This window comes from Mastomys coucha, unplaced genomic scaffold (assembly GCF_008632895.1).
Source record: "Mastomys coucha isolate ucsf_1 unplaced genomic scaffold, UCSF_Mcou_1 pScaffold22, whole genome shotgun sequence".
In the NCBI taxonomy this organism is placed as follows: Eukaryota; Metazoa; Chordata; class Mammalia; order Rodentia; family Muridae; genus Mastomys; species Mastomys coucha.
In genome coordinates this window covers 217621983-217636019 of record NW_022196905.1, presented here as the reverse complement: position 1 = coordinate 217636019, position 14037 = coordinate 217621983, and the positions used below count along the sequence as shown (strand labels likewise).

Here is a 14037-nt window from a genome sequence, read left to right as displayed (position 1 = left end):
TCATCCTTCAGTCAACCGTGTTCCCAAAATAGTAAATAATAATTCCACAACAAACTATTTATAGATTTGAACAACTTGTATTATAATACACTGTTGTAGTCAGGTGGGACAGTGAACGCCTTCAATGCCAGCACTTAGAGGCAGAGAGAGGCAGACAGATCTCTGGGAATTGCAGGCCAGCCTAGGGTACACAGTGAGTTCCAGGCCAGCCAGGGGTATACAATGATATCTGGTCTCAAAAAACAACGAACAAAAGAAATTTCTGTATCTGCTAATCTCTTACTGTGCTGAATCATAAATTGAGCACCACCATTGCCAGAGTGTGTGTGGGCCCTCTATAGGGCTCTGCCGCTTCAGGCAAACACTAGAGGTCCCTGACTGGGCGCCTCCCACCAGGGGTGGCTATAGTTTTTCCAACAGGTTTTTTCTGACCAGAGGATTTTGCAGAGAATGGCAGACTGTAGATGGGACTGCACAGGTTGGGAAGACATAAGAACACCTGCCCACAAGATTGCCTAGAACGAGACCCTGGAGGTAAATACCACCCTAGCTATGTCCAGAGGCTTTGGGGAATGAATGCTTACTCTCATCTATGAGGGAATCTGAAGGCTCTGATAAGTTCCTCACAAGTATCTTTCAGGGCTTGAGTCTTCAAACTCTTGAAATGATACCTTGAAGAAAGAGAATTTAAAACTGCTCAATTCAGAGACTGCTCCAACTGGGAATCCTACCCATATTCAGTCATCAAATCTAGACACTATTGTGGATGCCAACAAGTGCTGGATGACAGGAGCCTGATATAGCTGTCTCCTGAGAGGCTCTGAGAGTGTCCGACTAATACAGAAGTAGAGGCTCACAGCCATCCATTGGACTGAGTACAGGCTCCCCAATGAAGGAGGTAGAGAAAGGACCCAAGGAGCTGAAGGAGTTTGCAGCCCCTTAGGATGAACAACAATATGAACTAACTAGTACCCTCAGAGCTCCCAGGGTCTCAACCACCAACCAAGGACTGCACATGGAGGGGTCTGATTGTTCTGGCAGCATGTGTATAGTAGAGGATTGCAAATTCGATCATCAATGGGAGGAGAGGACCTCGGCCCTGTGAAGATTCTATGCCCCAGTGTAGGGGAATGCCAGGGCCAGGAAGTGGGAGAGGGTGGGGTGGTGAGCAGGGGGAGGGGGAAGGAAACAAGGGATTGTTTTAGTTTTGGGGTTTTTTTATTTTTATTTTTTTTTCTTATTTTATTTTATTTTTATTTTTCCTTTTGGAGGGGAACCTGGGAAAGGAGATATTGTAAATAAAGAAAATATCTAATAAAAATAAATGAATATATAAATAATACTGCTTCCTAGCATTCTTTTTGCAAGAGCCTTAATGTAGCGGTGATGAGAAACACTGATGTTTACCTTTTTGTTTTGTTTGTGACAAGACCTCACTACACAGTCCAGGATGGACTCAAAACCTACAGTCCTACCTCAGCCTTCCTCCCACTGGAATTATGGGCATGTTCCTCTCCACAGGTCTTGAGATCCACTTCACTCCTAAGGAAGGGAAAGCCCTTCTTACCTCATGGCTTTGGAATGAAAAGACTCGCCCTCCTTAGGACCACAGTACTCACAGCAATGCAATGCTGTGCTTCCCTGAATGGATTTCGGCACTTAACTGGATAGGCAGAGGCTACATTTAGATAACCATGAAGAATCGCAGTCTCCTTAAGGGCATGTGACTTACTGTAATATTCCACCAGGAAATCCTCTAGCCTTCACTGTGCCTTACCGCTACTTTGTTGGTAATTATTTCCAGGGAGACCTCCCCTGCTCATGAAATTAAGGAAAATACTATTAGCCGGGCGGTGGTGGCGCACGCCTTTAATCCCAGCACTCGGGAGGCAGACAAAGGCGGATCTCTGGATTCATGGACAGCCTGGTCTACAGAGCCATGTTCAGAGACAGCCATGGCTACACTGAGAAACCCTGTCTTGGAAAACAAAAACAAAAACAAAAACAAAAACAAACAATAACAACAAGTACTAATGCACTCAAAGACTATAGTCTAAAATACCTCTGAAGAGAGCATAAAAATTCGGATATTTTTGATGCATATATCCTTGATCCAAGTCTCATCTATATAGAGTTTTTTTTTTTTTAAGGAGGAAAAAAAAGAAAATAGTTCTTAGCCTTCGTGCAAGTTTCTTTCCACATTATGGAGGATGATGGCTGCCTTTTAGAAATAGGACCATAATATCATTCTGCTATTACTGAACCCTACTGCACACACACTCAGTAAAGTCAACTCACACACTTAAAAGGAGCTCTCATGGCCCACAAATATTATTAAATGTTCACAGCAGCATTTCTTTTTGGGGGGATGAGGTGGGGTCTCATCATTATCTAGAAAATAATGTCCTACTTCGGTCTCTCAAGTCATATCACCCAAAAGGTGATAAAGATAAAATGTTTTCCTTAAAGAAACATCTGTCCAGAAATCTCATTGGCTGCTCTCATAACCTCTTTCAGTGTGGTACCAGCCTTCTCTGTTCTGTACCAGTTAATACCAGCTACAAAATAAATTCTAAAACGGCAATATACTGGGCAGAAACTACCGTCAGGGAGAGACAGAGAGTTTAAGCCATTGTATGAGGAGAGCTAGCTCTGGGAGAACAAAAAGAGACTAAGCAACCTCAACAGAAGGATGACTGCATCCTGAGACATTCTGGCACAGAAGAGAGACATGATACACTAAATTATATTGGCTCAAATATTAGTTTCACCTCCCAGCTTAGGGATCTTGCTAGACCTCGATCAGGGTAAGATACACCACTATGCCATCGCTGCGAAGTCTGGGCAAATGGAATTACAATAGGACCACAGTTCTTGTTCTTCTTTCATGCTTTATCTCTAGCAAATCATGTTCCCCTCAAATTCCAGTGTGCTTTGAATTAACATCAAAGACAAGAATTCTTAATCCCACCAAATGGCAGATACGGAAATTTCAACTGTTCTGATATGCTGAACCCAAGTAAATCACTATTAATTTCTTACCTTCCAACCTACTAGTCAACCAGAAACACCTTCAGAATTGCTGATGAAATTACAGATCACAGAGGCATCCTGCTAAGACAGTTCTTGCTTTCATCCCCCAAGCACAGCAAGTTCCCAATGAAAAACAGCTCTTGATTCATATTAGCATTTCAAACACAGTTCCTAAAAATTACCTTCAGGAGTCAGTGAACTGAGGACAGCTATGGCTTGGCAGCTATGATCACCAGTATAGCTTTTTCTCATGTTCTGAAAGTCAAACCCTGCCACCAAAAAGACACTAAATTTTCTACCTGTTGCAGAGGACCAGGTAAAAACTTATACCAAAAATCCAAAATACACTAGCTTTAATTTATAGCACAATTTTTCTTATATCCAATAATTTGAGATTACATCTAGATATTAGTGGAGCCATCCATTCATCTTAGTAGCAGGTTAATCATTGGAACACTCCATTAGGAAGTTCTCTATTCTTATACTTGCTCATTGCTACTTTGTTGGTAATGACCTTGAGTGTCACCTCAGCTTCTCACCAGGCCAAGGAAAATATTTTAATGGTTCTTAAAGATTATAGTATAAATGCCCAGAGGACAGGGGGATCCTCTCTTAAGACATATTTTGACCAATTAGAAGAAATCCTGTGGATGTTATTAGAATCCTATTTAAAGTCATGATCGTGATCATCTCTGATGTTAGTAATGTTTTCTAACCATTTTTACTACTATTCAGAAAGAAAAGGCCTTATCTAGATAGGCACTCACAATAAGAAGCTAACAGACACACACGTCTAACACAGGAACTGAGGCCAATGTCTAGCCAGGTACAGCACAGATAGATAGAAACGAACAAATTCATGCATATAACACAGAAACTGAAGCTAATCGACCTGATCATTCCTTAAATTCACCTTTTTCACACTATCGTCACCATCAGATTAATTATAAACCATGCAAGAAACGGTCTAGTTGGCTTGCAAGTAAAATGACCAGAATGGAAATATTTTTTAATATATTGGATACCTGAGAGTTTCATGAGAAGTTCTGAGGCGGCCTTGGCCGACATGTCCCGCCTTAACACATTCCCCTTGCCTTCCTGCGGTGTAAGTGGGTCCTCGGAGATGCTAGGGGTCGACACTTCCGGTTCCGGGCTGAACACGTAGCTGGAGCGAGGCAAAGGCATGCTTAGGGATTCCTCTTCCTTGGGCTCCTCCTTCACTTTAAAATTAAGATTCATAGGCTCCTTCTGGTTTGCAGCTAAAAAAAAAATAAGAATATGAAAAAAGAAGAGAAAGAAAGGGGTATATATAATATTATATATATGTATATATATACATATGTATATATATTCATTTGTTTCCCCTCTACGTTGCCCCACACTTCACCTTGCGCTTAAGAGCCAGAGGGGGCACAAAGAAAAGCTAGGCCCTGAGCACATGGTGCACCCCATGAGTCTTGGCCTCTGTGGGTATTAGCTTCATCGTGTATAAAACCTGGAGTGTTTTCAGAAGTCTGTCCTTTCAAAGCATGTTGGCATTTTCTCCTTGGTTCCTCTCAATCATCTTCCCTGGGCGTGCTGTTGCTCCCTGGCACATTCTCCAGCTAATTCTATCATAAAACAACATCTCATGAAATCATTCTGCTGTCAAATATTGAAATAAAATCAAGAGTAAGCTGTAGTATCTAAACCTAAACCCTTGGGGTGGGTAGAAAGGCGATAATGGAGAATCTGCTAAAACGAAAAGCAGGACTAGAGTTGCACGGTTCTCTCATTATCAATGACCCATGCACAGCAGCCATATGCTTTGTATTGTCCCCATAAGTGACCCTATGCCTGCAGCCTGGGTCATCTTCACATACAAAATGGGCTTTTGTTTTTGTTTTGTCTAAGAAAAAAATAGTTTTGAACGATGTTTAATTTATACAAAAGTTGCAAGGATAGTTCTAAGAGCCTCTACTGCAGACTTTCCTGGAATTCCCTAAAGGTAACACCTTATCTATATCTAATCACCATATATTTGTTAGAACTAAGAAATCTATGTGGCTTATGACCCAAACTCCAAATTTGTCCACTAAGGTCCATTCAAAATGCTTTTGAAGTGATGGGCAGCCAGTGCAGAGAGCATGATCAAAACAGGGCTGAGCAACCCGTGATGGGATGGCTTTCATGAGCTGGCACTCTGTGCCAGGCCTTTCTCCTGGGCACACCTCACAGAAAAGGCCACACCATCCCTCCCATCCCTGCGCAACACCAACGTTGGCTGTGCCACCCAGGATGTCTTTGGGTTTTGTTTATTTGTTTGTTTGTTTGTTTTTTATTTCCAAACTGTATTCTTAGCAGCTCTTCTTGGAAAGAGCCTATCCATCTATTCTATCTTAACAAACTAGAACAAGAAAATTAGCCCCCAATGCAAACACCCACAATGCCTTTTTCCTTCTCTAAGGATGCTCACTGTAGAACAACTGTTTGAAGGGCATAGTGTATTTGCAAACAGGGCCCAAGAGGGTTAGAGGAACATCTCCAGGTCTCACAATTACAACTATGTATAGCTGGGACTAGAACCAAGGTCCCTGTGTGCCTGACTTCTTTCCGAACACTGCTTCTCCACCTTGGGCCTTATATTATAACAAAACCAAGCTTTAAAGCCCTGGTTCAAATACCCCTTGCTCAGTGAAGTCTACACTGACCAACCTGTTTAAGATGGCAGCCCTCACCTGACTGTACTCCCCATCTCCTTTGCTTTCCTGTAATCTTTTTATTCCCCCAAATATGAACACTTACCACTTAATACCATACTCTTAGGGACAGAATTGTTCCCCTCCCCAACTCCCTTTGAACGTTGAAGCTTCAACTTTCCAATGTGAGTTTATTTGCATTAGGGCTTTAAGGGGACACAAGTTAGCTCAATGAAGCATGAAAGTAAGGTCATAATCCAATGTCAGTGGTTCTAAGAACTATTTGACTCCTTCTCTACTTATAAAGAGAAACACCAGAGATGTCTCTATATGGGGGAAAGGTCAAGTGAGGACATAGAAAAGAAGCCATTACAAACTGAGCAGAGAGGCCTCAGGAGAAATCAAACCTACTGACAACTTGACATTGGGCTTCCAGCCACCAAAACTATAAGAAATAAACATCTGTGGTGTAAGACACCCAGACTACAGTGCTTTGTTATGGGGGCCTTAGCAGATGAATCAAGTGTTACATAGTGTGTTTCGATTTATTATGAAAGCTGTGAATAATCTGTTTTTCCTGACTCCAGGGTCAGCTTTGTGAAGACACTAACCTTTGTTTTTAAAGCTGGTATATGTCAAGAGCACAGAACAGTGCCTGTACTTACTGAGGGGTAAAATGTGCCAGTAGTATTGCTGACATGCTAATAGCTCCATGGTCAACAAAAGTGAAGAATCCTGGTATTCCAATCAGAAGCGACCAGGCTTGCTTTCCCTGGATGTATCATCGAGGTAAAGCTAGGATGACTGAGTCCAAGCGCAAGGCTTTGCTATCTGCCTAGACCATGGGTTTACTGGGCTACCTTGAAGACTCACATGGATCCTAGCATCACGAATGGGCAGTCTACCCCTTTGTGGACACTGCTATCAAAACCTAAAGCAAAGGGAACGGTCACAGTGTCTAGAGCATCTTGCAGGTGGTGTTCCCACCTCATCCCAGGTCTTTCTCATTGACTGTTTACTCAATGTTTCTCCTTCCAGTTTACAACGCCCTCCTGGGAGGCCGCTGGTGGCATCCTAGTGCCTGACATTTCTCCACATCTTCCTTCCAGAACCTTCAAAAAAACCTTCCCCAGCGGATCTGCCTTAGTCACAGCACCGTAACCAGCATGGTTTTTATGTGTGTGCCTTCCTCCCTATCCTTTCAGAAGGGATAATTCAAAGTGGGATGGTTACACACTTGGAAATTGCTCCCACGCTTCGCCTTTTATTTACAAACATGTTTAACCTTCTAAGATGAGACTAGGGAAGGTAAAATATTAAGGAAAATTCCAACTTCAGAGAGGACAACCACATTGAGTGGACTCTGGTGGGACACGTGAGTGCCTTGCAGGAAGGTTAGTCAAAAGACTTCCAAAAAAAGAAGAAATCTAGCCTGGTCAGTGAAACTCGGAGTTCACGGGCTTTCAACAAGACTGTGGGAAATCCACAGGCCAGCTCGACAGTGCTGTCACATAAGCTTGCATGGCTTCTGACGGTATCAAGAGTATCGTAGCATTGCAATGTGTGGAGGATGTATAAATGTAGTTAATGAGATAGCAGAAAGACACGTGGAAGAGTTTCGTCTCCTCAACTTTCATTTCCTAGGTACTTGGGCGTAAAGAGAAGATAGGAAAATAAAAGTAGGCAGGCTGAGCTGCTCTCTTTCAGTGATCAGAAATGTGTTCACTGAGACTGTGTATATGAAGCCAGGATTTTATAACTAATATGGCCAAATAATTGTCATCTTTCAAGGGATGCTATTTTAAAAAGACATACACGTGCAGAAAAAAAAAAGTAGAACTAAAGATGTTTTCCTTGTGAGGGCTGAGACAGGATCACTAGAAGAAAAACAAAGATCTGTGACTTCTTGTGGTGTCTATTTCATTCCTGTTACATACAAAGGTCCTTGCACACATGGAGCTCAGCCCATAAAGGCTTTCAGAGCAACTTGAGGTTGGAAGACACTCCAGTGCTCATACCTAATGCTCACTCATCTCACTAATCAAGTCTCACTAATCAAGAGGCCCTGTCTTTTATTATTTGTTCCAGACACTTTAGGAGCTGAGCCATTCATGTTCTAAAGTCACGTACAGCTGCAAGTCTGTGTACTTGGTGGAACGGACAGTTGTCTAAAGGAGTCAGATCATTTTCTGTGAATGTGAACAACCAAAAAGTAAGGGATTGGACTGAGCCCAGGATTATTAATGACAAAGGGACAGAGTGGTACTTCCTGAAGCATGGGATCCCACGACATTTTCGTGGATGGAAGAGGGAAAGAGACTGGAACACAGTTGCATTGGTCCTGTCCTGTTGGTCCCTGAGGCTGAAGGAAAAAACATAACTCAAGATAAAGACAAGTGCTGGCAAAATAATAGTCTTGTTGAAAGCCCGTGAACTCTGAGTTCCACTGACCAGGCTAGATTTCTTCTTTTTTTGGAAGTCTTTTGACTAACCTTCCTGCAAGGCACTCACGTGTCCCACCAGAGTCCACTCAGTGTGGTTGTCCTCTCTGAAGTTGGAATTTTCCTTAATATTTTACCTTCCCTAGTCTCATCTTAGAAGGTTAAACATGTTTGTAAATAAAAGGCGAAGCGTGGGAGCGATTTCCAAGTGTGTAACCATCCCACTTTGAATTATCCCTTCTGAAAGGATAGGGAGGAAGGCACACACATAAAAACCATGCTGGCAAAATAATTCCCAAACCTCAATCCTCAGTGGACACTGATGAAATGCAAAGGAGTCTGTACAACAAGACATCTTCAGTTCACACGGAAATTCCTTTTAAGATTTGGTTCCTAAAGAAAAGCTCCATTCAACTTATCTCAAGGCCATTTTTTTGGCAGGTGAAGTGGCTCAGTAAGTAAAGATGTTTGCTACCAGGCCTGACGTCCTGAGTTCAATCATCGGGACCCACATGATGGGGGCATGAACAGACTCTCACAAGCAGTTCAGATGTTCTCTGACCTACACACACACACACACACACACACACACACACACACCATTCTTTGGTTTAATAATGAGTACAACAAACATCTAAATAATTACAGGGAGAGTTAAGTCATCTTTAAGCACACAAGGAGAACATGAATATTTGAGGTGAGGAAACTTCAAAGGTTAGCAAATGGCCTGCCAATCACAGATTAAGTACAGAGGCACTGGACTCCAGAGCATATATGAAGGTACAGAGCCGTTTCCTTCCTCACAAGGCACTCAGCTTCCTTTAAGAAGAACATTGACCTAAGCAGCGCAGTGCGGGCGGTGGAGAATAAATAAGAGATTGGACTGAACCCAAGATTATTAATGACAAAGGGATAAAGTGGCACTTCCTGAAAGCATGGGATCCCAGGACCATTTTCGTGGATGGAAGAGGGAAAGAGACTGGGACACAGTTGCGTTGGTCCTGTGCTGTGGTCCCTGCGGCTGAAGGAAAGAGACATATGCATGTAAGATGAAGATAGAACTTAGGTTCCCAGCCTGGTAGTCTGATGAATGCTACACGGGTCCATGAAAATGCCTGGCTACTGGGAATTACATTCACGGCCTCATCCTAAACGAGAGCCGGACCTGAGAGGAGAATCCCATACACATGATTTTCAAACAATGATCCAAAGAACCCTAGGATGCTCTTTATGGATTCCAGTTAATGTCTGTCTCAAACATAATTTCTACGGTTCCTTTTGAATTCATATAACACGTGATTTTAAAATGTATATCTTACAAGGATTACACATGGAATGTCAAGTCACCAGAGACCACTAAGGTGATGCTTGTGTCGATGAAACAATTCAGTTTTGGTAATGCAATGTCTTCTGCTACCACAAGACTGTTAGACTTCTAGAAATACCTCATGATAAGGAAGCAGCTTGCTGATCTTTGCAAAACTCTAGACCTGTGAGTGAGTGTCGCTGTAAATTTGCACAATCACAGTCCCACCAGAGTCTGTATGATGCTCTTAGCCTCAGCAGTGTGGATGTCGTCGGGACTGGGTCATTGCTAAAGAAGGGGCTGCCACACACTAGCACCACATGCCAGTCTGTCTCTTCTACCAGACTAGGTGCCTGTAGCTCCTACCAGTTGTTAAAACAAAAATATTTCTCTAGACATTCCCAGCTGTCCCCTGAGCATACCTGCCTTAAATTAAATGCCAGGGTAGGTTCGAGAACATGTGTGTGGGTGTGCCCTCTGAATATGGCTAGTAGATAAAACAAGACAGAGAGATGCAAAGATACATAAATGTGGCTGGATCTGTCTGGTATGGGACACAGTACCCAGGAAATACTTAATGTTCCTCTGGATTAGCATTTCTGATAATGCCAGTGACGCTTTGGGTGGATCTTAATACTGTCCCCATGATGCAGACAAAGAACCTAAGATCCAAAGAGAGTAAAACTTCCCAAATCCTGGGTCCTAGTTACCAAGTGGCTAGTATAGAATCATGGCCAGCTCTGGTGTGGTTATCAGTGTGGGATGATCCTCGTCTGGCACTTAAATTAAGGAAGGAGAGCAGATGCTGAATGCTTGCAAACTCCAAAGGAGAAGCTTGTTACTGCACCTTCCTTTACAAGCATCTGAATAATTAAATGGACCCTGTGGTTATAGGACAAGTTGTTAAACATCACTTCCCACTTCCTACCATGTGTCTGCACAAAGTTGGTTCTCTTTTTATTGATTTTGTTTTGTTTTGCTTTGTTTTGGGGATTAGGGCCTCTATATACAGCCCCGGCTGGCCTTGAAGTGAGATCCTCCTACCTCAACTATCCAAATACTGGGACTGCAAGTATGAGCCTTCCTACTTGACAAGGCCTCAGTTAGCAAAATAGATCTAGAAATGTAACAAACAATAATATTGTTATGTTCCACAACACCAAAGGAACTCTTAAATCTAACTGCTTAGGTTTTTAAATAAATGTAACAAATGTAAACTGGTAATACAGTTCTATTTTTTTTAAAGTACTATTTCTATGTGTTTTACATAGAGGCTGCATTTAGTAGGTTTTTTGAAAAAAAGTGAATTAATTGAACATTTAAAATACAACAAAGAGAAAGCCAACAGTGTTTCCACTCCCTTCTTTTACAATAAGAAAACACCGGCTCAGGAAATGATATGTTTTTAAAAGTCCCGGTTGTCAATGACTGAGTTAGAATCAAAGCTTAGTTCTAGGGACTGTTCCCCAGCTTCTATCAAGCACAGAAAGCATGTCCTGGGGTTGGGGGGCATGTCTGCACCCAGTAACAGACTTTGGACCTGGAATTTTTCAATGATTTAATATGCTTTAAGTGAGAAAAATAAATTGTCTTCTGAAAGAATAAGGCCACAGTTTAAATAACAATAATAATTGAATGCCACTTTTAAATATTAAACATACTATATGCATATGGAATTCTTAAGACATTAATTAAAAGTTTTTAAACCTTGCTCTGTATTCTTAAATCATCTTATAACCAGTTTAGCAAAAGTTTTACAGTCTTATATTTCTCATCAGTCTCTGCAGGGGTTAATCCTTGGCCAGGATTCTGGATCTACAAACCTAAACCAAGTCTTCAAAGGCCCCCAGTGACAGTTACAATTATGGACACAGAGCCAATGGGGTACAGAGAATGGAGTTGCAAGCATGAATAATACGCTTCTTTCTCCACAGGCTAACCTATGCTTAACGCCAGCATGTGAAGCTGGCTGTGGTGGCGCACGCCTGTCTCATCCAGCACTCGGGAGGAATATAGACGAGAGAATCTGAATTCAAGGTCATCTCCAGCTACTCAGAGAATGGGAGACCAATTTGGGCTACATGAGACCCTCCATAAAACAAAACAAAACAAAACCCACGTATAATGAGCAAGAGTAGCCATCTGCAGTAATCACCTTAACAGACAGGATGTCTCTCTTGTCAACAGCAGGAAGGACTGGGTCCTGGAAAATCACTCAAGCCTTGTGTAAATGTGAAGGAAAGCTGTATTTAAACTTCGTGCTATTAACACATTCAAAGAATGAAATGCTTTAACAGAGAGTACAAGAAAGGAGCCATACAGGTTGGGCCACATCCTTGCCTCGGCCTTTTGGATGATGACCTAACCCACGGACATCACCTCTTAACTGCTGCACCTGTCATCTTAGTTAAATTAACACAGAGACATAGTTTCTAGATCAGTTCCTAAATGATCTCGGTCACCACAGATCACCAGGAGTCCAAAGAACTGGGGTTTGTGGCGGGCTAAGAAATGGCCTTGACTCCTGCCCTGAAAGCTCCTCCCAAGAGGAAGAGGAAAAAGCAGCTTTGGAACTTCATGGTCGAAGTGACCAGATCCCAGAACAACAGGAGGGAAAGCAAAGGCTGCACATGGCAAGAGTGTGCTCAGGAGCCCTCAGTTTTTCTGAGAGCAGTGGAGAGCTCAATAGAAAGAAAGGGAACTAGTCAGTTGCTAGCCTAGCACAAAGCCCTACTACCACATAACTGGGTACGGTGGTGCATGCCTGTAATGCCAGCAGTCAGGAATTGAGGCAAGGAGATGAGCTCAGCGCCATCCTTGGATATGTGCGATGGTACCTCAAAAACAAATAAAATAAAGTAAAATAAAATAAAAGCCAGCTGTGCAGAGTCTAACCAGTGTGGATTCATCAGCTTTGCTTTGGAGAGCTGGGCCTGGGGAGAGAGGGGTGAGGTGTCTGCGGATGATGTGAAGGGGCTGCATAGATACATTTCTGAAGACGCACGGGAAGAAAAGAACTAACCAGATTAGTGACTAAAAGCACAAGCATTAGAAACGATGCCATGATTTGAAGCCAAGGAAAATAAACAGCGGGGCAGACAGAGGTCAAAAGACAGTTCACTTAAGTGAGAAATAAAAATTAGGTAATAGCTAATTAAGTGGTCACAAGCCAAGCCTTTGTAGTCAGCCAGGGTGACTTGTTGCTCGTCTTTCTTACAGCCAGGCCCTTCCAGTCTCAGCTTTCTCATCTATAGAATAGGTTCAGTGGCACTGCCCCTCTGCTGCTGCCGAGGGTTAAATGAGAAGTTGCACCAAGCGGCTGGCACAGGGCCCGGTTCCCAGAAAACACTTCTGATTAATGATGCTCTTACAACAGCAGTGGAAGTTAGTGACAGTAACAGCAGGGACAGAAGAGACAGCTTCTATGAGGACAGGAGTGGCTAGGTTTTAGCTTCATGGAAACAATAGTCTCTGATAAATTTCTCCAAAGGTCTACCAAGCTCAAACATTATTCTAGGGCTGGCCAGGTGGCTCATCAGGTAAAGACACCCGCCAAGAAGCCTGACATCCTGTATCCAAACCCTGGAACCCTCATGCGAGAAGGAGAGGAAACAACTGAATCCTGTAAAGTGTCCTCTGACCACACACAGACACACACACACAGACACACACACACACACTCACACACACTCATCATAAGTAAATAAAATGTAATGAGGGTTTTTGTTGTTGTTGTTGTTGTTGTTTGGGTTTTTTTTTTTTTGGACCACCACAGAGCCAGATGTAGCACAGAAAGAAGAGAAATATATGAACTTTAGGAGAGACCATTTTCCACTGGTATGATGTAACGTGTTTGCAAACTGACAGGTGAGGGCCTTGGGGAGTGTAAGTTGGCTTTGCTGTTACCACTCTGTTTGTGGAAACCTAAAATAGTAATACACCCTCTGTGGCTGGGAGTGCCGGCTTAGGGCTAGGGAAGCTGCCTAAAATGCATAAGGCCCTTGGTTCCATGCCCAGTCGCACACACACAAAAAAAAAAATTCATCAAACTTCCAAAGATTCTTGCCATACAACAGTCAGAGGGAGGCTCCGTGCTGGAGAAGCTGGCTAATCCTAGATACACAAAAAGGGCAGAAACAAAGCCAACTTCCTGTATGATTACTTCACTTCCTGTATGACTACTTCTTTACCTTGTAATTTGTGATATGGGTTCCTCTGGGCAGGGAACACTAGATAGAAGCACATGGCCTGGATTTCAACTCCAGTCTCTACTTCTTAGCTGTGTGAGTGTGAACAAGACTTCAGCCTTTCTCAGTCTCCTTATCCATGGAATGGGATGATAACAGTACTCTCATGTAAAGGGCTCTTATGAGGTCCCAAGAGCTAAACACTGCAGAGTCCGCACTACGGATACAGACATAGCAGCAGTCAGTAAATACCTCCAAGTCACCATCCACCCAAAGTTTAACACCAGCGGGTACGACTCTATGCTCTGTCCTCTTGCTTACAATCCTACCCAATCCCCTGCAGTAAGGAGCAAGCCATTAAATAAATACAGCCTCCCTCCTTCCCGCCCTCT

General features: G+C 42.8%; 1 protein-coding gene across 9 annotated transcripts in view; it reads right to left on the bottom strand.

Moving 5' to 3' along the window:
• Znf827 (zinc finger protein 827) overlaps positions 1 to 14037 on the bottom strand; it is a 171710-nt gene that overhangs the window by 102554 nt on the left and 55119 nt on the right. For all 9 annotated transcript variants that reach the window (XM_031340392.1, XM_031340396.1, XM_031340394.1 and 6 more), the window contains exon 5: positions 4059 to 4292. In XM_031340392.1, coding sequence (XP_031196252.1) covers positions 4059 to 4292 — 234 coding nt within the window. The remainder of the gene's footprint in view (positions 1 to 4058; positions 4293 to 14037) is intronic.